Here is a 20107-nt window from a genome sequence, read left to right on the forward strand (position 1 = left end):
GTGATCTCCACATATATATATATATATATATCCTCCAGTGAATATCTTAATTTTTACGTATATTTTCAGATTAGTTTCATACTTTATTAATATAATCATGTAGCAGTGCTCTATAATATTGCTCAAGATATTTCCTATAATACACATAATATGTTCGTGAAAGATATCTATAAATATTGGAATACTTTCGTGAATCAGTATATACGAAAAGATCCGTAAGCAGTTGCATCGCGTTGCATAGAGAGGTCAGCATGAAATCGATGTAAGAATTAGGCGGGCCATACTGTGAGATTCGAAATTTCGCGCTAAGGAGGCCAGTGGGCGTCATAGCCTACAAACTGCGCTTGAGGCGCCGCCTGGCGTGGGGATTGGGAAGCTTCGGCACGTTCGCAGTGACCGCATAGCCGCCGTTCTCGTCGAAGCCGGACAGTATGGCTTCGGCTGCCGGTTCGTTCGCGTTAGTGGTGTTTGTCCACGGTGTTGCGGTGCGTACTCGGCGGCGGGTGTGCGTGGTCCGTTTTTTCCGAACGAAACACCGCGCGTGAAACGTGGACATACGAGGTGGTACGAGATCACCGACCGTAGACGAGGACGAGGGGCGAGATTGAACACGATACACGTCCAGAGATGCGGCGAAATGTGAAAATTGTGTTGCTGCTGTCATGCGCGTGGATGTTCGCCTTTGTTTATTACTACCACACGTCGCGAGATAGCAAGGTATGTCAATGAATTGTCTTTTGTCATGAGCGTAATTCCGGTTGCGTGATCTTGGCCGCCATGTGCGCGACGTTCGACGATCGGAGCGCAGCCCCACGCGAAAGCCACGCTCCCCTTTCATTGTAAGCACACGCTGCTCGAATTTCTGTGATTTACGATGTATCAAAGAAAGAAGTCGTGACATTACTCGAGGGAGGCTCTGTTATTTACAAACATCGAATATGAGAAATTCGCATAGTTCACAGCCTAACAATGTTTATGTTTATGTTTATGTCTATGTATATTATTATTTATGTTTAAAAGCTGCAGTTTTGTAATAGTATGTAATAATATGTTCAGTTTGTATACTATTATATTTATTATAGCATTTATGCATGTTAAGCCGAAAGTTATATTAAGATTCGTATCATTTGGTAGTACTTTGATATGACTACATAAAATTAATGTTATGAAAAAGTAATGTGGATACTGATAAACGCTTCATTGAAAAACAGTAATATGTACAAATACTTTTTGTAGTCACTGTATATACTATATTTATGAGATGTTGAACTCTGTTTCATAATATCTTTTTATTTTCGCGCGGTGGATCGCGATGTTTTAATAATGGAATCGGAAGCGATTCTGCGACGACGAAAATACGATCCTCCGTCCAAATGCTTTGTCGTCGTGTTCGTCGAGCCGTGAAACGTGGAACGTTGAATGTAGAAGATGTGAGCATTCGTAACGTTGTCTCAATTTTCTTCGTGATATAATACGAAAGTTATCTTTCGTGGTGTCATTTGAATCGATTTTGCATTTGAATCTGGAACGATTATCATGTGACCCGTTTATGTGTCATGCGGAGGTTGGGAATTAGAGTTCTCGGGGAATGTAACGAGAAGTATGGCAAATGGTTAATACGCGGCAAATAACGACGGCATTCGCAGCCGAATTCTGCCGCTTGTTACGCCTTTATTAGTAACATACAATCGTTCGTACGGCTTTAGAAACAATACCAATGGTCTGTTCTGGGATCTTGCCGATTCGAACATACGCCGTTATGTTTTGCAATTTAACATTCACATTCGCAAATTTTGTGTGTGATTATGTATGTAATCAACATACAAAATAAATATATACACATGTTTACGTTTCATGACATACTTTATTTGATATTGTATGCATATATGTATTTAGTATATACAGAATGTTCCGTAAATTGTACTATTTTACAATTATAAACTATACTATTATTATTAATTATGTACTATTTTACTATTATAAAATTGTACTCTAGCTTGTTTCTTCTTTCTTTCTATTCATATTTATAGTTCCAAGTATGATTAACGTTGGATTTTGTTACCTACCAATTCCAATTTCTTAATAGTAGGAGCTGTTCAGCGTATCAATATCCCAGTTGATTACACGCGTACTTGATACATTTTTAAAATTGACTTCTTAAAAACGGAGCCTTATTTAAAAAACTTTTTATTCTTTATTTTCGATTAATTTTTTCGTACAGCGATGTTACAGCGTAATAGTTATGACCATAGTAATTAATTCATGTATATTACATATTATTATGAATTTCTATTGTTAACAAGATCTCTCAAACTCGTAATAGGATAATATCAAAGAAACTCAACGTGATATTAATTACAAATGACAGAAAGTTTAGTATCCTTTGATCCTGAAACTCCTGTAATTTCTCTTTTAGGGACGAAAATTAACTTCTGTCTACTGCACTTTAAATTGCTTTCCTACATCAAGGCATATTCATCATTCGAAAACCACGATTTTCCACGATTTTGTAACTCGCTCCCAGCCTGTTCTTATTACTCCTTCTCGTAAACACGTTAATTAGAGGCAATGCAGCGAGTAACCCGTGCGAGTCGCGGAAAAGAGAGTGAAAGTGATTCTCGATGTTATTCAGCCGCTCTGGTAACAGATATTTATCTTACGCGTTGAATAAATCGCGAAGCCTTGCTTCACGAGCCGACGATTTCCGCGAACCATTAGGTGCGATACTTGAAAAGAAACGTGGCAAATTATAGCTCGTGCATTGCTATAGAAAGAATTTTATACGTCACGTCAAACAACGTGGCAAATTTGTTTCTTCCGTGCATTTTAAAAGCGTGTTAGCACTATAAAACCTTAATACTGTTTAAATTTATTTTGCATTTCAAATTTGGCGCATAATAAATTTCTGTTTCAAATTTTCCCTTCGTAATTACAAATTCTTAATTTCCACATTAATAGAACGAAGTTTGCTGGAAAATTTCCTGCATATTCCTGTATTTTAAACCTTTGTATTTTCATAGAAAAGCTTTTAAATACGTATGTTTGTATATCATACGTACACACATAGATCTTCGAGAACGCAATTCAACGAGACGGTATCGGAAAATTTGCATTAGCTCTTGTAAAGACCGTTTACCCTGCATGCATTAGTGCAACTCCAGGCTTGAAAGATTGACTGATGTGTTTACGGCCTCGTGAATGGACCCAGCGAGCGTGGCACGTGCACGCGTCCCCGGTAGTAGTGTATTCAACTTGCAAGCAACTGGTGAATAAAGCACAGAAACCTTGCGCGAACTTATTTTTGACTCGCGTAACGCCACGTATGTCTGTCATGGTGTTTAAAAATTAATTATTTGAATCGTAATAACGAAAGAAAATGGAAGATACGTTAGTAGAAATGTAATTTTTACATTTTATAGCTGTTTTAATTATAGCTCCGGATAGATTGGAAGCTGATGCAAATTCATTTTTACGAACAAATTTGAATGAAAATTTTGATCGACTCGAATATTTCGTAATAGGATGCGTTTGGTACATGAAAAATTTTGGAATTTGTTGTGCCCGAGTTATTTGCGTGCAATATCTCGTGAAATTAACGCGGATGTTCACCGAATTTTTCCGTGATTCGTGCTTCAACGACCTTTGCTTTAACCATTTAGGAAAGATCGACAGCGAGGAACGCCGAAGTATTATTTGATCTTTTATTTCAAACTACTTATTCCTCGGTTATTTTGTACTCTTTCATTTTTATTATCGAAACAAAATGAAAGGAAGGAGGTCAATGATCATAATCATATTTTTGAGTGCAATATTAAAACGGTCTCGTGTATCGACGAACGGCATTTCATATACCGCAACATTTTCTGATTTATAGTCCTGTAATTTTCTGGTTTCGTTCGACCTGGAATGCGGTGCGTTGCGACTGCACCGTAGATGTATTAACGTTCTTTCTTCTGATAAAATATCGCCACGTTATTAAACTATCGTCCATATAAATCCAAATTCATCTACATCTGTGTCGTGAGATTTCCGATTATTTTTTCAATAAACGCTATTTGTTTTTTTTCCTCTTGATCGAAATTCAGGTCATGCAATTTCACGGAAGAAAAAGGTAAAAAAGAAAGGAAAGTACAATTGCGTCGGAGGAATGCATAAAAAATTAACTCTCCTCCACTCTCGAGTATCGTATCGACTCTTCGTTTCCTCTTTCTGCGTAATTTCACTTTTCAACCTTCTCGTATCCATTCGTTGTGTCGCGTTGTCATCTCGATCCAGATTTCGAACGATCGAAAAATCTACCGTTAGCAATGAGAAACGAACGTAATGGACGATCCGTTACGCGTTGGGCAGCAAAGTGAAAGCGATCCCGACAGTTTCGGAGAAGTTCCAAATTATGGTGACCGTTATCGAGACGGTTTTTTGATTCACCAGTCACGAACAATTCGTCGAACGTTGTTTGTTTCTGAAACAACGACTGTCGTTAGCGGAAACATGTAACGCAAGATAATTTTCTCATCCTTCGACAGATAGCTTTTTCATTTTAACGAGTCGTTATCGTTAGGACAAATGACTCGGCTTTCGTTTCCAGGAATATCTATAGGAAGTAATTAACCATTGATAGGGTAAAACATTCCTTAAAACGGCGAGAGATGATCATTCGTTCGAATAAAATTTTAAACGACCGGCTATTCCAGTATCCTTGTTTCAAAGTAAGATTCTTATTATTATTCGAAATAATGTAACGGATTCAATGGTTCGATAAAATGTGAGCGATCCGGTCGCAGCGATATTACTATTAAAATTGGAACGTGAAATTCGTATTTGAATTCGTAGCCAATGCGAGCTCGTTTTGATTTGACGTTTGGAATTATTAGTTGCGTGAATTATAGAGCTTTAATCGACACACTGTTAATCGTAGTAATCGAAATAATTGAATTTTTCTATTAGAAACGACATTAAGTCCGGTTGTTGTAAAATCGCTAAAATCTGATCGGTCTCCATTGACGATGTGTAAGCGATTAACGAAATCGCGGTTGATCCACTTTTACGACGAGGCTGAAAAGGGTGCCGCGTGACTGCGTTTTTTTTCCCCGGGCGTGGAAAACTACGTCGTCGATCCGGATCCATGCGAAGAACGATTCCTACCGTTCGACCACGATTTTCTATCGTCGGCAGCGCAGCGTTAATCGCTGACGCTCTAATGGAGCGGACTAATCGCGCGATCCTGCAGGAAACGATTCGGCCATTAAACTCGAAAGCCACGATAGAAACGTTTCCGCGCGTCTCTGTCGAGTTACGATGATTGCATCATCGAGCATTCGGGACACAAGCCTCGTAGATCCGCGAAAACCATTTTCCTTTCTCCGTTACCTTTCAAAAATCTCCATTCCATTCTTTTGTCTTCGTCTTTAATTCCATAAAGAACGATTCGGCCATTAAACTCGACAATCACCAAATTTCAATATTCACGATCTTTCGTCTAATTTATTCATCGATTACGATAAACCATTGAATTATAATTACGCTACGTAGCGAGCTGTGAAGTTGTTAAAAAGAAGTCACCGATATTCGGACAAATACCCGAAGGAACGGCGACGTGCCAAAACTCTTTACGAGATATCGACGTTACGCGTCGAACGTCTCGTAAAACAACCGATTCTTTGATGGTGCACGTGGCATCGACGGCTGGTTAAAATTTCTGAATAGTTTCCTTTTGACAAAATCATCGATAAAAATTAGAATAAAATGAAAAACGACGCGTAGAAGGCGGTAGAGAACGTAACGCGTGCGAAGTACGTGTTGTTAGCAAATGGTCCGACTATGTGATGTTTATTCCCTTTGGCGTAAATCGTGTGGAATTTTCTCCGAAACTTTGCAACGAAATCGTGTCTCACAGTATGTATTTCGTATGTATTTTCTTGAATATATTTTCCTTGTACGATACGCATTAACGTTAGATCCTTTTTATCGAGATTGAAATCCATATCAGCCGTTTTATGTAAGATTTATAAAGTTAAGTACGTTTATGATTCATCGAAATTTGATCGTTTCTAAAAGATCTTTTGCAGCGTTTATTAACGTTTTAATAGATGGACAATAGGAAGACGGAGACTAGAGAGTTATGCAGATATAAAAGCGCATGAAAAAGGTTGAATAATGGACGCGGTTGTCCCGTTCCGTTGGCCGTGTATCGTTTTTATCGGCCCGTTCTGGACTTTAATTTCCGTCCATCGATTCCATCTAACCCGTGTTATCGGACGATTGTAAGTATTTCTTTTTAAAGAATACCCTTTATTGGACGCAAAAGCGAGCAATTGGCTTTCAATATTATCTATCCAACGAGAATGCAATATGCGGTAAAGCGGATTTTTCAAAGGAAACTTTCGGTCTTAAAATCTTTCACTCGTTCTAGAATCAGGAGTAATAAAAATCTTTTTTAAAAAAAAACCTTGTACTTTCGATCGAATGCAATACGGGCTATACTCCTTCGAAACTTCGAAACTCCAATGCTTCTACGTTACTTTCTATTTAAAAACTCTCAGCATCCTTTCCACTCGTTTTAAAAATACACTTCTCCCTTCAGAAAAGTCGCGCTTACATCCGCTATTCTAATTTAGCCACTCGTCTAGACGCGTTTTTAAAACTTCTGCTAGACTTGCTCTATATTTATCGATAACAGAGTATTGCGAAGGGTAATAGGGTCGGGTGAAACAAATACAGCAGTATAAAACACAGGATTTAAAGTAACAGAACGAATGAGATACGCGTCACACATACAAGATATCCCAGGATTTAACAGATTCTGTCAGTTTACTCTATGGGTATAAACAAGCAAAAAATGTTATACAAATATAAGTCATTTAAAGCTTAATTTAAAAAAATATAGTAAAGGAGTTGAAGCGCGCGGGGGACAGTAATGGATTTGTGGTTAAGCAGCCTGTATATCTGTGCCAACTAAAAATGAAAAAGAGAATTAAAATAGCTGTTTCGTGTCTAAAAGCCTTCTCCTTATGTAACATAATAGAAAAGAAGGAAATATAACAGGTACAAAATTTTGCCAACACTTTCCATGGATCGTACTCCACTTTCTTTACCAAATGTTCCAAATATCGCATTGTAGCTTGGTTTCGTCTATGTAATATCCATTTGCGAGCTATATACATTACCTCGAAATTTCGAAAAGCAATTTGCTGATTCGTCGCACACACGTTAACACGCGTGCTCACCTGGCGCTTGCTGCTCGCTAGCACGCATTTCGCCGTTGTTCATTAATCGGTGAAGCCATTAGAAAGCAACGCAAATTCATCAGCATGCCTGTGCGCACACAGTTTAGCGCGCTCTGCCTGTAGGTGTCGAATTACATCAAAGGGAGCGTATATGCATGCACTCAGAATCTGGAAAATAGGGTTGATCGTTGGAAGACCAGTTCTACATTTTGGTGACCCTGTTCTACCGTGATCGGTCGCCCACGCACGCGTGTGGCTGTGGCGTGCGTGTATAGTCATAGAATGTACGTCGTCGAATATGTCAGCTATTCATGTTCCATGAAACGACGTTCATGTCTGTTTTATGTGGCAAAAAAAGAAAAAAGAAGAGGAAAAAAAGCGAAGAGAAACAAGGAAAATAAACCACGTTTCCGATCGTGTCTATTAATTAGCTGGTTCGTAGATCTCAGAGAAGCTTTTCATAGAGCAGAAGATAATGATTGGTTTCTTTGTTTGGTACGCGTCTCGTTTCTGTTTTTTAGTTGCCGGTCCGCTCTATTTATGAATTCGAGTAACAATGGGATTTGTGAAAGAGCGCCGAGTTTCGATTCAATTTCTAGAAGCTGAAAGTTGCACGGTAAAATCAGAGTTTCGAACATTTCACTTCGCTGGAAATTCGTTTCGCTCGATCCGCGTATAAATCCGTTTCGCCTAAAAGCGGCCGGTGCAAACACGATACAGTTTCGAAGATGCGATGCAATTAAACGCAATAGGGTTCGCCGGGCGTGTGCATGAGTCGTGTTAAATAACCGGAACGCAGCGCGCATAATTGGTTACGTGTAATTGCCACTGAACGCGTTTGTCTACGGCGCAACCGTAGCCGGTCTCTGTATTATTTGTAACCGATGCGACAGAGCCCGTTTAAATTCGCTTTCTGCGCGGATTGTTACCATCCGTTCGCTACGAAACGAGCGGTCGCTGTAAATCCGGCATCGATTTGCCTTGTGAATTTTCTAATGACCAGTTTGTCACTAGATTGGATCGCTACCGAAAACACCTGTCGATTTATCGATAGTTGTTCGCACCACGCGGATAGATTTTGTTCTGCTAAAGAAAACGTTAAGAAAGAGAATATTAATTTCGTCGCGCTTGTTAATAACGTAGCTTATTAATGACAAAGCCGCCTCTAACATTACCAATGATAGTTTGCTCGAACGCCGTTTCAGTATCGATTAGTTACTCCTCCAGTTTGTCACTATTTGGGGGGAAACTTGGAGCTTCCGAGTATATGAACGGTCTCGTCCCTTTCAAACCGTTAATAGTCTTCCGGCTGCATTAGCCCCCGTGAAAAGCTAAGTTTCGATAAACAGTTAATCGGTTTATTTGCCAGCTTGTCTCGGTCTTGGCAAACACGTTCAAAATTAATCTCGATCGCGCTCTGGGCTGGTACTTATGTACTTGGTCGACCGTTCCGTGTAAATATTTAATCGACGACTATGGTCTCGATCAGAGTCCCCCGGCCAGGAGGAAACCAAGACGGTTATCCTCGACGTCACGCGAATTTGCATATGCATGTAGCGCGCAGCCTCTTGCTTTTACTTAGCGTTCCTTCTATCACTCCTCGACTTGCCCTTTCGTTCAGCGCCGCGTCTCGCGCGATACGCTAATACTTTTTGCCCTGGCGAGAATATTCGGTCAGTATCCAACCATTTGTTCCACACGATCGTTCGCGTCCCAAGTTTCAACAGTGAATTTTTATCTGCCAAGGAAATTTGCTGACGATTGACAAACTACATTCGACGCATAGTGGGTTATTTTCGTGGGTTTTACTGGTGCGCAGGACGCAATTTACACGATAACAATCCTAAAAGCAGCAGAATCTTTCCGGAGACGGAATAATATAGCGAGCCGGGTTGCAATCGCGACGCGAATTGTTGGAATTACAATGCGGTTACGAGACTGTAATGTCGCACGTCAACTCATCTCCTCGTCGTCGCAAATGAACCATGAGCCGCTTTTTCACCTCTCCACGCCCGTACACGTTTTTACGCGCTTTAATTTCCGCGTGCTCGCAAGTACATCTACTGCCGGGAGAATGCTCCCGGAGATATGTACGACCGCGAGATGAAGCGTAATGTGTCTAGGATGAATGCTTTTTATCTCCGACAACGATCATCTTTGAACTCTAAAATAGTTGAAACACGACGTTAAACAGATGTCACATACCGCGTCGTTGGAATATTCACGTATTTTATTGATGGTATTTAATCTACTTATAAGAATAAGAAAATTTACAAAGCGTTGTTGAATATTATTCAACTTACAAGGACATTTAACATGGAAAATTTATACGCCTATAAAACTTTTATGTATCATATGACATACGTAATATATTCGTAAAAAGTTTCTGCGACTATTCGAATATTTTCATACGCCTGTTTATTTAAAACAGTGACTCGTACGAGAAATTAGAACGACTGAAAAAAATAATTTCATTCGTGTTCCAGCAAAACTTTCTCCGAGTCCAATTTTCTCCTACATTCGCGATAAACGCGCATAATTCTCTATAGCTGAACGAATTCCTGTTTCCATTTCACCTTCCTTAAACATCCGTTCCGGTGTGTTTCGTTTCGCTTTATGCAAAACGTTCAGACACGGCGCGCTGACTTCCCAAGGATAACTGTGATTAATATCTTGACCTGGCTTGGTAATAAGTAATAGCTGGCCTGTAGACGCGTGTGCATACATCGCACGTGTGTTTACACGAAGCTGTGCATTTCTGCCTGAACAATGTCGGACTAACGCGCTACGGCCGACACGTATACGCGTACCCAGCCGAGACACGAGCCTGATGAAATTGCTCGCGTTCGTTCATCGGGAATCGCCGCGCCGTCGAAATAGGATTTTCCGCGTAGAATCTGCCGGTACGCGGCCGATTTTAACATGCTCCGGCTCAGAGATCACGCGTCAGTTCATTGGCGACCCCTCTCGATATCTGAAACGAATGGCTGATTAGTTTTCCCGGTAATTAGAAATTCTGCGTTGATTTGTTGGAGCTTTGGTCTTTGTCTTGTTCTTTCACAAAGATGTACGTAGACCTCTTAAATTTGAAGCGATACAACAACTTTACTGTTCGTAGCTATTTTCGAAAGTTTTATATTTTCGAATTTATCGGATTATTTCCCTTTTTAACTATTTCATGCTACTTATACAGATGATAGAAAATTGAAAATCCCACGTCTTGTTGTTTCCTTTGTCTTCTTTAATTGCATCTTACTTGTAGCTCCCTTACGCAATTTTAAACAAGTATTATTAGTGAAGTTTTACTTCTATAATAGTCTATAATAGTTGCCTTTATGATAGTTCCTAAATTACTAATAATCTGATTATTCTATTCGACGAAAATTGAAAGAGAAGTCTTATATAGCCTCTCGTAACTTGTCAATTCGCTAATATTATTATGTAGTTGGTAAATTATTATCCCCTATATCATCGAGCACTCTGTATTTCATTTATTTCTCCGCGAGATTTTATTCATAATTTCATAGTTACAAAACGTGCAAAGTGCACCATGACTCGCGCCGGCAAACGATAAACCGCGATATAAAGCCGCGCAAGCGGAAATTTTGGCGATTCGTTCGAAGGTTCAATAACAGTGCAGACAGGAACGTCGCCGATGAATAGAGCCCGTTGTCGAGTTGTTTTTTAACGGGTTTGCTCACGACGTTACGGAAATTGGGTTCGCAGATCCCCGTTTCGCGCCTTTGCTCTTTATACTCGCTGCTCGTTTTTTCGCCAAGGATTACGCGTGGAAACGGAAGGCAAAGGCGCCGCATAAAAACGAAGAAAAATACTCAACGAGCTTCTCCTATTCCTCAGCAGGAAATGTGTCATCTCGTGAAAATTAAATTATTTTTCGCTCGATGAGTACCGGTTCCGTTCCTCTGTGATTCCATGGCAGGTCATAGCGTTCTCTGATTATAAGATAGCGTTCCACCAGTGCTAGAACACGACGTTTGATCCAGTTTCCCAGACGGATCAGTCCCGTGTGATTTGCATGGCTGTAAGATCGGTGCCAATTATCAGTCTCGCGTGTTTCACTGCAACGCGGCCACCAGAAAGAACCGGAACACCGGGGTACTTGACCTTTGTTCCATTTACAGTGCATCTGATAGATTCGTCCGCCTGGACTGACGGTGCAAAATGAGACGAAAAGCCTTTGAGCTTCGTGGAATTTCTTTAACGGATAAGAGATGCTCATCCTTATATCACTTTTTTGATCAATATTTCGTTACATGAACGTCTCAGAAACTAGCCTCGTCAAATCTACTTTCGAGTAATTTTTTAATTTCATTACATAAATTCCAAGATAAGTCTAAAAAATAGCGTTTGTAACATCATCACTTTCCTGTATTTCTCGATTTATGACGGAGTTGATTAAGGTGGTTCGTGACAGGTTGAAATTCATATTAGAAATAATGCGCGGTTTTAACCAGAATATTATTACTATCGTCATTACGGGGATTCTACTGTATGATTCACGACAGATTTAAATAGAAGCTACGGTTCTCACTCGCTATCTACGAGAGAACATTAACCTGTGTGCAAGTTCTGCCAACGACAAAGATTCATCTACGCTTTTCATTGGTTCGACGAATTCAGCAGATCCGCAAAATAAAACTTGGTTCCCGGTGTGGAGAGTCTTACGCGGAAAGAGGATGAACGTGCCGTGGATTTTATTAGGTCGTCGGACAGAGGAAAGGTCGGGGCGGTTTCGGTATTCTTCGTAGTCCAAGGAAAATCTGGACTAATTAAGGTGGCAGCGTGCACGACGGCGCACAGTTTAATCGTACTTTTCTAGCCATGGCCTCGCCATCTGCCGTGACTGCCGGCGGCGTTCGTTAATAGCGTTAATTCTTCCGTGGCTACGTATGAATCAGCTGGCACTCGTTAATTCGCCCCCGTGGAATTGTCCAGCGACGTGTAACGGTTCTCTCGTGAATTCGGCTCCAACTATAACGAAATCGTTCTTTCCTCTGCATGAAAAAAATGAAAAAAAAAGAAAGAAAAAGAAAAGAACTAGAGAAAAAAAGAGATCCTGAAATGCTGCTCTTGTTCGATCACGCATGAAGAGGGTTTAATTAAATATAATTAACGTGGGTCGTGGCGAACATTTTTCTGAAGCGCGGCAAACGAACCTGCGAGAAAAAGGGAACACCACCCAAGGAAATATAATTTCGCGTTTTCATCCGTTTTCCTTTATTCGCTAATATCCGCGTGAATTCGGTAATTCGGTTAATCAGCTCTTTCGTTTTGCGAATCGTTACTCGCGCAACCATACAGAGCTGTATCAGAGCCTCCAAGGCTCGGAAGACGGCGACCCATCTTTTTTTCTTTCCTGTTTCTCGTCAACGTTGCGACAACCCCGAGGGGAGACTTTCGACCGAATCAATTGGAGGACCCTCGTCATTCTCCTTTCCTCTCCTATATACGTATGTACATATGTATACATACCGAATATGATTAAAAAACTGTTTAAGATTTTAGGCTGTTAGAAGCTTTGAGATTATACTTGTACGAACATTACAGTTATTCGAGACAATTAGCGGTAGCAGAGAGCCGCTAGTTTTTCGTTTTTATTGGCATTCCTGTGCCGATAGCTGTACGAAATACATCGCAGTTTGTAAGACATGTTAGTTAATAGAGTATGTTTGTATCGTGTATGTGTTAGGTTGTCCGAAAAGTTTCTTTCGTCTTATAAGGAGATGATAGACGCACAATATTTTTTGTTTTATATCAGTTTATTTAATTACGCACGAATATAATAATAGAAATAGAACGAAATGGATCATACCTAATTCAGTAAAATAATATAAAGCAGAAATTGTTGTTCATCTATTATTACTTTATGAAATGGAAGAAACTTCGGACAACCTAATATAATCCAACTCTTTGTTTTTCTTATCTACGTAACATAGGTGAACTTCTTTCACTTTTTTTTTTATCTGTTCCATACAAAATTCTTTTAATGTGATTTGGGTTACTGATACGTTATAGGGAATTGTAGATGCTTACGTGTATGATCTTTAGTACATTACTCGTATGTTCCTCTTACTGTTGTAACTAATAGAAATTATTCTTACGAATTCTTGCATCGTTATCTTGCGCAAGTGCAAAATCTTGGCCGATCAACGGTTTCCTTGATAGTTGAAGCTTTAAATTATAATAATTGAAAGCGTAAGGTGTCTCAATATTTACGAACAAGAGTGTGCGTTTCGAACCTCGACTTTCGAGTCTTCGACTTTCGCATCCATAATTATGTTCGACTGTGAGCAGAACCGTTCGAGGAGACCCGGCTGAAAATCTAGCCAAATCTAACTTGACTGGCTTTAAATGTTCAGCCCTGTAATTAATGAATGCAAATGCCGGCCGCCTCGCGGCGTTCCGAGTTTTCGGTTTTCAGACGAAAGACAATGGACGGCGTTTTCGCTCGACGAACTGGATAGCGATGGAAAACACCGCAGTTCCATTAGTTTGGAAATTGTATTTCGAAGAGTTCACTGGCGCGCGGTTGACGTGAAACCTTCCCTTTTCCCGTTGCGCGAGCCGCCGCGCCGTTCAGTTTACGCGCCTCGTCGTATGCGACTCGTTTCGGTTCGTGAAATGCCCGTAAGCTTTCTCCCGGCGAGGTATTTGCGCTGAATTTTCTGTAATTCCGCGCCAGCGATTTTTACAAACTCTTACCTGCTGCCTTAACCGGCTTGTTACTCGTCATACGAGTATGATAGCGGAACGAAATGGTTCCGTAAAAGATGATTATTCCGTCGAAGTATACGACCAAAGCGGATTCGCGTCGACTTTTCCGCAAACGATCTCGGAGGATATATTCCAGACGTTTCGAAATACCTACTTTACCTCTTGCTAGTACCTCGCTGTAGTTGATGCTTGTTGAATTCCGCGAATTGCTGTCTAATTTCGCAATTATACGGCGGAGAGCTCAAGATTGTTCATAAATCGTTCGATATTCGAGAGGAAGCGATTCGACGAGGTTAATTGTCAAGATTTATTCGAGCCTCGGGTCCAACAATGAACTAGTTACATGGACACTCGATACGTTGTTCGGCCATACGACAATGCCTTCCTAATGTACCCGATACCTGACATAATTTGTCCCACGGTGTGTTCCAGCCTACAGCTTTCGCCGAGTGGTATTGTGTGCGGTAAGGTTTCGACGTAATTGACCCGGGTAACACGAGCGAGAATTGCACGGAATTGTGTGTCTTCGTGCTCTGTCCAAAAGAGCAGAGTGCACCGGCTGCCGTAAAACGCTATTTTCGCGTTTATGGGAATGTAAACAAGCTCGTGTTTGAGGTTTTTCCAGTCTCGAGGACTGGGTCTTCGTCGGGGAATCGCACTGGTTACAGCCGTTTCTGGAACGGCTTTTAGGACGGCAGCGGGAGATCTTAAAATTTTTTAACGATCCTCCGGTGACCTGTGCACACGATGTTCTTTTCCGGCTGTCGATGTTTTCGTGGAAGCGTTCGTTGGCCGATGAAGCCAGGTATACGGAATTATGAGGTTACTCCGAACTATCGATCGACTCTGAGTTGATCGGGTAAGCAGCTTGATGTTGCGTTGAAATATCGAGATACTTTAAACGAGCTTAAATAACCAATATGCCACCGTGGTTTTTAAACCGTCATAAGAAGATCATCCTTGCTCGCAGTTGCAAGAAGTTTTCAATAAAAGAGCCTTTGTCCAGGACACTGGGACGAATGAGCAGAAAACACGTACATTAATCGAGCAAAAATGGGTGATGTAAAAACATTAATTGCTTTTCTCCGACTCCGTGCATCATTGTTGTTCCACTATTAACACGATAACGAAGATGGCAACGTAAGGATATCTTGACTGTAAAACAGACTGATTATGAAGATTTAATATCACGTCTCCTTACTTTTCGGAACCCGTATCATTAGCGGTATCCTCGCAGGGAAATATTTTGTTTGGTGAAATGCTTTCTGGGCATTCGCGTGACCGTTGTCGGCGGTTACGACTCCGAATCCAGCGACGACGACGACTAGAAGCGAGGAGGAGGAGCGTGTTTCGTCGCATGAAAATATGAGGAGTGGTTTTCGTCATTGTACATGGAGTCGAACGGGCGCGACAGAAAGGCGAAACGTAGGGAGGAAGAGCTAGGGTTAAAAAGGGACGCGTACACATACACAGTGGGAAGGGGTTGTTCGGAGGTAAGCAGAGTGGTTTCAAGTGGGGAGAACGGGGTGGCGTGTGTGCAACCACCTCTGGGAACGCGGCGAATACCGCAGTGCGCAGTATTTATCTGTTTTAATTTTATTTCACCGGCTGTAGCCTCCTCGGTTGCACGTTAATCACAATTAAATAGGATCTCTCCTCCCGGCCGTCTAAGGCCCGAAGAAAAACAAAACAGCCGAATTTACCCCGACCTGCTTCCCGCTATTTGTTTAGCTCTTCTTCCCTCCCGCGGGATATTCGATAAAACCCGGGGATGGCTCGAGCTCTAATCACGAACTTTTCCCATTTTTATTTTATGAAACTTCGTTAGTCTAACCGTTATTCGTGTTTGCATTATCATAGGAACTTTCGGATGAATTTAAAATTCATTTTTAATACGTTTAATACGCCGTTAACTTCCTACGCAGGTAAAGTAACGATGGAAAATACGAAGGTTTCTCCTCTAGTTTTTGGCGTGCGATTCGTATTCCATATCCAATCGTGTCACTCTTAGGGACGAATTTTCTTTTGCCAAAAATTTCTCTTGGAACAATAAACTGTAGATCGTGATAAATAACCGGGATACAGGGGGTTTGCGGCATCAACCGAGTTAATTTTTAACCCCCTCAGTAGCCTGGCGAGATTTATCGTACGCTACCCTTTTGTTAAGCCGAGTCGCGTACGTGTGTGCAGGCTGCGTGCACGGTCGATGGTGTGCGACTACGTCGCGAAAAAAAGTCGCTATATTTCCACGGAAAGCCCCTTTATCCGGCCCCCGATGCAGCTTACGCCGACATTCGATCTCGCAAATTGAACGATTGTTATCTTGCCACCTTCTCTACGTATTTTTTTCACGTTCGAAAACATTCGTCGCATTGTTCATACTTGACAATTTTTTTCTATTTCCCATCTAATTATTCTTCTTCTATTTCAGCTGAATAGACTGACCATTATTTACTGTAGTTAAAATTTTACTCTGACGTGAATCATTGCTCAAATGTATTTTTTAATGAATTAAAGAGCAACAGGAACATAGGTGTTTTTTCATGACACACACGCGGCGTGACATGTACTTTTTAACGTTACAGTGCATGATCTCATGTTAGTATTAAACCAAGTCGCGTTACGACAGTGACCAGCAGGAATTTTATGGCAATTTAAAAATTTGAACGAACGCCGAATGGTTGGAAGTTAGTCGCGGCGAATTTTGTTTAATTAAAGCTAGCTCGGAAGTTCGGTCACCGTAGGCTTCCGCTAATTTTTCCACCGTTAACCGCAGACATTCCTATGACAAGTATTTACCTTTGCAGCAGGAAATTAATATTATTCCCACATGTAATTCGTTTAATTTGATCATTTCATTTTACTCTTTATTTGCCTTATGAGATGAAATATCAATAAGCAGTTTGAAAAAGGAAAAAGGAATAGGAGTATCACGAACGAGTTTCGGAGATCGGTCACAGTTACGTTAAAAATTCCGACATAGTGCAAGTTGTGAGTTACGCAAACGAAGGAAATTCAGTTCCATTCGGTTAGATATTCCGCCGCTGGGTGATGCATCGCCCCGTCAACAGGATACGGTAAATCACTCGCCTATGCTGTACGTGGCCCTGTTTCACTGATTTCCAATCGTTAGCGTGGTATTTGCAAAATAGGATGCACCCTACGCGTTCTCGGTATCACGCGGCTGCCCTGAACCTGCAGGGCTACAAAAAGGGTGGAACAATGCGCGCTTTACAAGTGTCATCTACGTCCTCTAAATCATAGCATCCACCGGCGGCCTGTCTTTTTACGCTCGGCTTACAGGGGCTCGCTTTTCACCCCTCGGAGGTTGAAACATTAAACGAACAAGGGGCCAACTCGATTTCACTCCGAAATTCAACTGCGTTCGTGTAATTGGCGTCAGTTACTGTGATTCGTCGTTTGTTCGGGGCAATTAATTTTTCAGACTACTAACGAGAATTTATCGATGTCAAATTAATTTAAAATTTCATTGCATGAACTTCGTTAAAATGAATACAAATGAACAGATACTTTATAACAACGTGTGATTTAAAAGTTACATATTCACGTATCTGCGTATATTTCATAAATTTTATTTTATTTACCAATTAATGTATTATCGTATTGTGACGTTAAAACATTTATTTACGACAATCATGTAAATATTATTTCGTATTCCGTAAGCTGAGAGAGAAAAAGTGTAATCAATTGCGACCGTTCTTCTCAAAAGCGAACTACGAAATACGTTCGCTTCATAATTGCACTCATTGTTAAACAAGCGAGATTCATTTTGAAAGAATAATTGGTTGATTCATGCCTATCAAGGATCACGGTGCGTCAAAAAAAAGATCTCATCGAAGACTAATTACATCCGATTGTCCATTTCTCTTCTGCGCGTGTTCCTTGCATGGCAGGCTAAACACCGCGGCTCGTTTATCCATCGCGCGAATAGTCTGCCTTAATTAGAACAAAATTACTCATTACACAGCTGCCGGGCTATAATTAATTTTCGGCCTGTTCAGCATGACTGTTTCGTCGTGATACACGTGATTTCCACACGTTTCTTTCTGTCCTCCATCTTTACCAATCTTTCTCTCGTTCCTTCTCCCGTTCCTTCTCCTGGTCATTCCTCTTATTTAAAGTAATTTCACATGGCACGAGCAACCTGGAATATCGAATATATCAAACCGAATTTTGGTGGAAGAACGAGTTGGAATCGCGTGTTTAATTTGATTATGAAATTTCCAAACACTACATCGCGATAAGTGTTCAATGGTCACACGATAATCCCATTATTTCGCTATATCCTGTTCATTGCAGTCGAGCTATATGAATTGCACGATTTAAATGCATGCGTGCTTTTGTGCCAGTTACAAATGATACGATTATATTAATTTACCCGACCGATTAAATACGATTAAACCTAAGCCGAATTTTTTGAGGCTTCATTTCATTCGTTCGTTTCATCTTTTATGTTCTTTTTCTTACTATTTCCATAATGCTCGTCAACACATAAAAAGCCAGAGACACTCTTCGCGAGCATCTAAGTTCGTTTCTCGCTCGGTAGAAGAGAATCGGGCGACATTGTCGAGTCGATGGTTAACAAAACAAGGAATCGGTGCAATTTCCTGGTGCGTTCGACCGACAGGAAACACGAGCCAGAGTGCTCGTGAGTTGCTCGAGTCGTCTTCGATCCAGCACAGTCTCATCTTGCGTCACTTTTCTTTCGCGGCCATCACTTTTCCTCTTTCTCCGGACGCCGTTCTATTCGCCGTGAAATTCATCGCGACGCGCTGGAACAGCCGCATAGTCTCGCGTTTTACGCAACGACGATTCACTTTTCTTCTGCCGTGAGAAACGGCACTGCGCCAGCCGGAAGAAACCGCGGTGCTCCAAACCGATCTCAGTTTTTGTCCTAGAATTTCTTGTGACTCCTTTTTCTGTGCCCGTTAATGGCGAGGAGTAATCGCGAGATCGTGGCGCAATTTTTCGCCTATTTGGCCGCTGGGTTCTTCAGCTTTGCCGAGATGGCGAGGTAGTATGAATTTTTGTAACCTTGAACGTTGGCGTCATCGAGTTTCAAGAAAACGAGTATAAGTTTATTTAGAAAAAATTGTAATCCGTTTAATGCTGCGGATTTGTAACTCGGAGACACTTAAATTTGTCGACTTGTCACTTTCCCGACAGCGATGATAAAATGTAAATGTAAATCCATTAGCTGACGAACGTTCAGAATCCTCTCTCTTTCTCTCTGTCTCTCTTTAGAAGTTACCGACTCATCGTAATCAAGAACCAAGACCAGTGGCAATTAGCACAGTGCTACGAATGAAATGTTGTAACGAAGTAATACTGGTGCTCGGAAAATAGTATCATCGTCGTTTTACTTCTTGGCGAAACGGGTCGAACGAAAGACTGAAAAGGTGGAATGTTCGAAAACGCTCGTACTAATATTCGCCGCAGCCGAGATAGCGTTTTGGCGGTAGTCACGTAAGTTCCTAGTTAATTAAGGCAGTGGATATCTCCCACGATTTCTACTCGCCCGCCGTTAACGACGCTTTGTTTCTCGTGAAACGTTGTCACGTCGCGGCGAAGGTACGCGAATACCGATTTACTTTCCTCGCCGCGTAGAACGCGTGAAAACAATTACGTGAGATACCGATGCGGTGAACAATCGAACCATACGCGATTTCCACTGTTTTAGTCGCTTCCACATTTCCTTGTGGCACTTTCTTCCGTCGCGGAACATCGCGATTTGTGTGTCTGATTACAAGCGAAAAGGAAACCTTCTTGGGTTACTCGATTACTCAGGAACATTAACATATCTTATGTTTTCGATGTTGGAATTTTCTAATTTTCGACTGCTGGAATTTTCCAAACTCTCAAATTTTTATGTATTTAGAGTTCCAAATTTTTTAAATATTCAAATGTTTAAATATTTAAATTTTCAAATGTTCGAACTGTGCAATGTGAAATATCGAAATTTTCAAATTCTCGAAATTTTTAATATTCAAATATTCATATCCGCGAAACTTGGAACGTCTCGGAGCGCGTAGTACGATTAGGTACCTAAGAAACGTCGAGCATCTCCGGCGCATTTCTTTATCCACGTTGCATGGTTGCTGTCGTAGTTCCTCCTCTCGTCGTGC

General features: G+C 41.0%; 1 protein-coding gene across 1 annotated transcript in view; it reads left to right on the plus strand.

Moving 5' to 3' along the window:
- Positions 1-424: 424 nt before the first annotated feature.
- Pgant2 (polypeptide N-acetylgalactosaminyltransferase 2) overlaps positions 425-20107 on the plus strand; it is a 200895-nt gene continuing 181212 nt past the window's right edge. The window contains exon 1 of the mRNA XM_033327468.2: positions 425-717. Within this exon, the coding sequence (XP_033183359.1) occupies positions 628-717 (90 nt within the window). The 5' untranslated portion in view covers positions 425-627. The remainder of the gene's footprint in view (positions 718-20107) is intronic.

The sequence above is a fragment of the Bombus vancouverensis genome, chromosome 8 (genome assembly GCF_051014615.1).
Source record: "Bombus vancouverensis nearcticus chromosome 8, iyBomVanc1_principal, whole genome shotgun sequence".
Taxonomy (NCBI): Eukaryota; Metazoa; Arthropoda; class Insecta; order Hymenoptera; family Apidae; genus Bombus; species Bombus vancouverensis.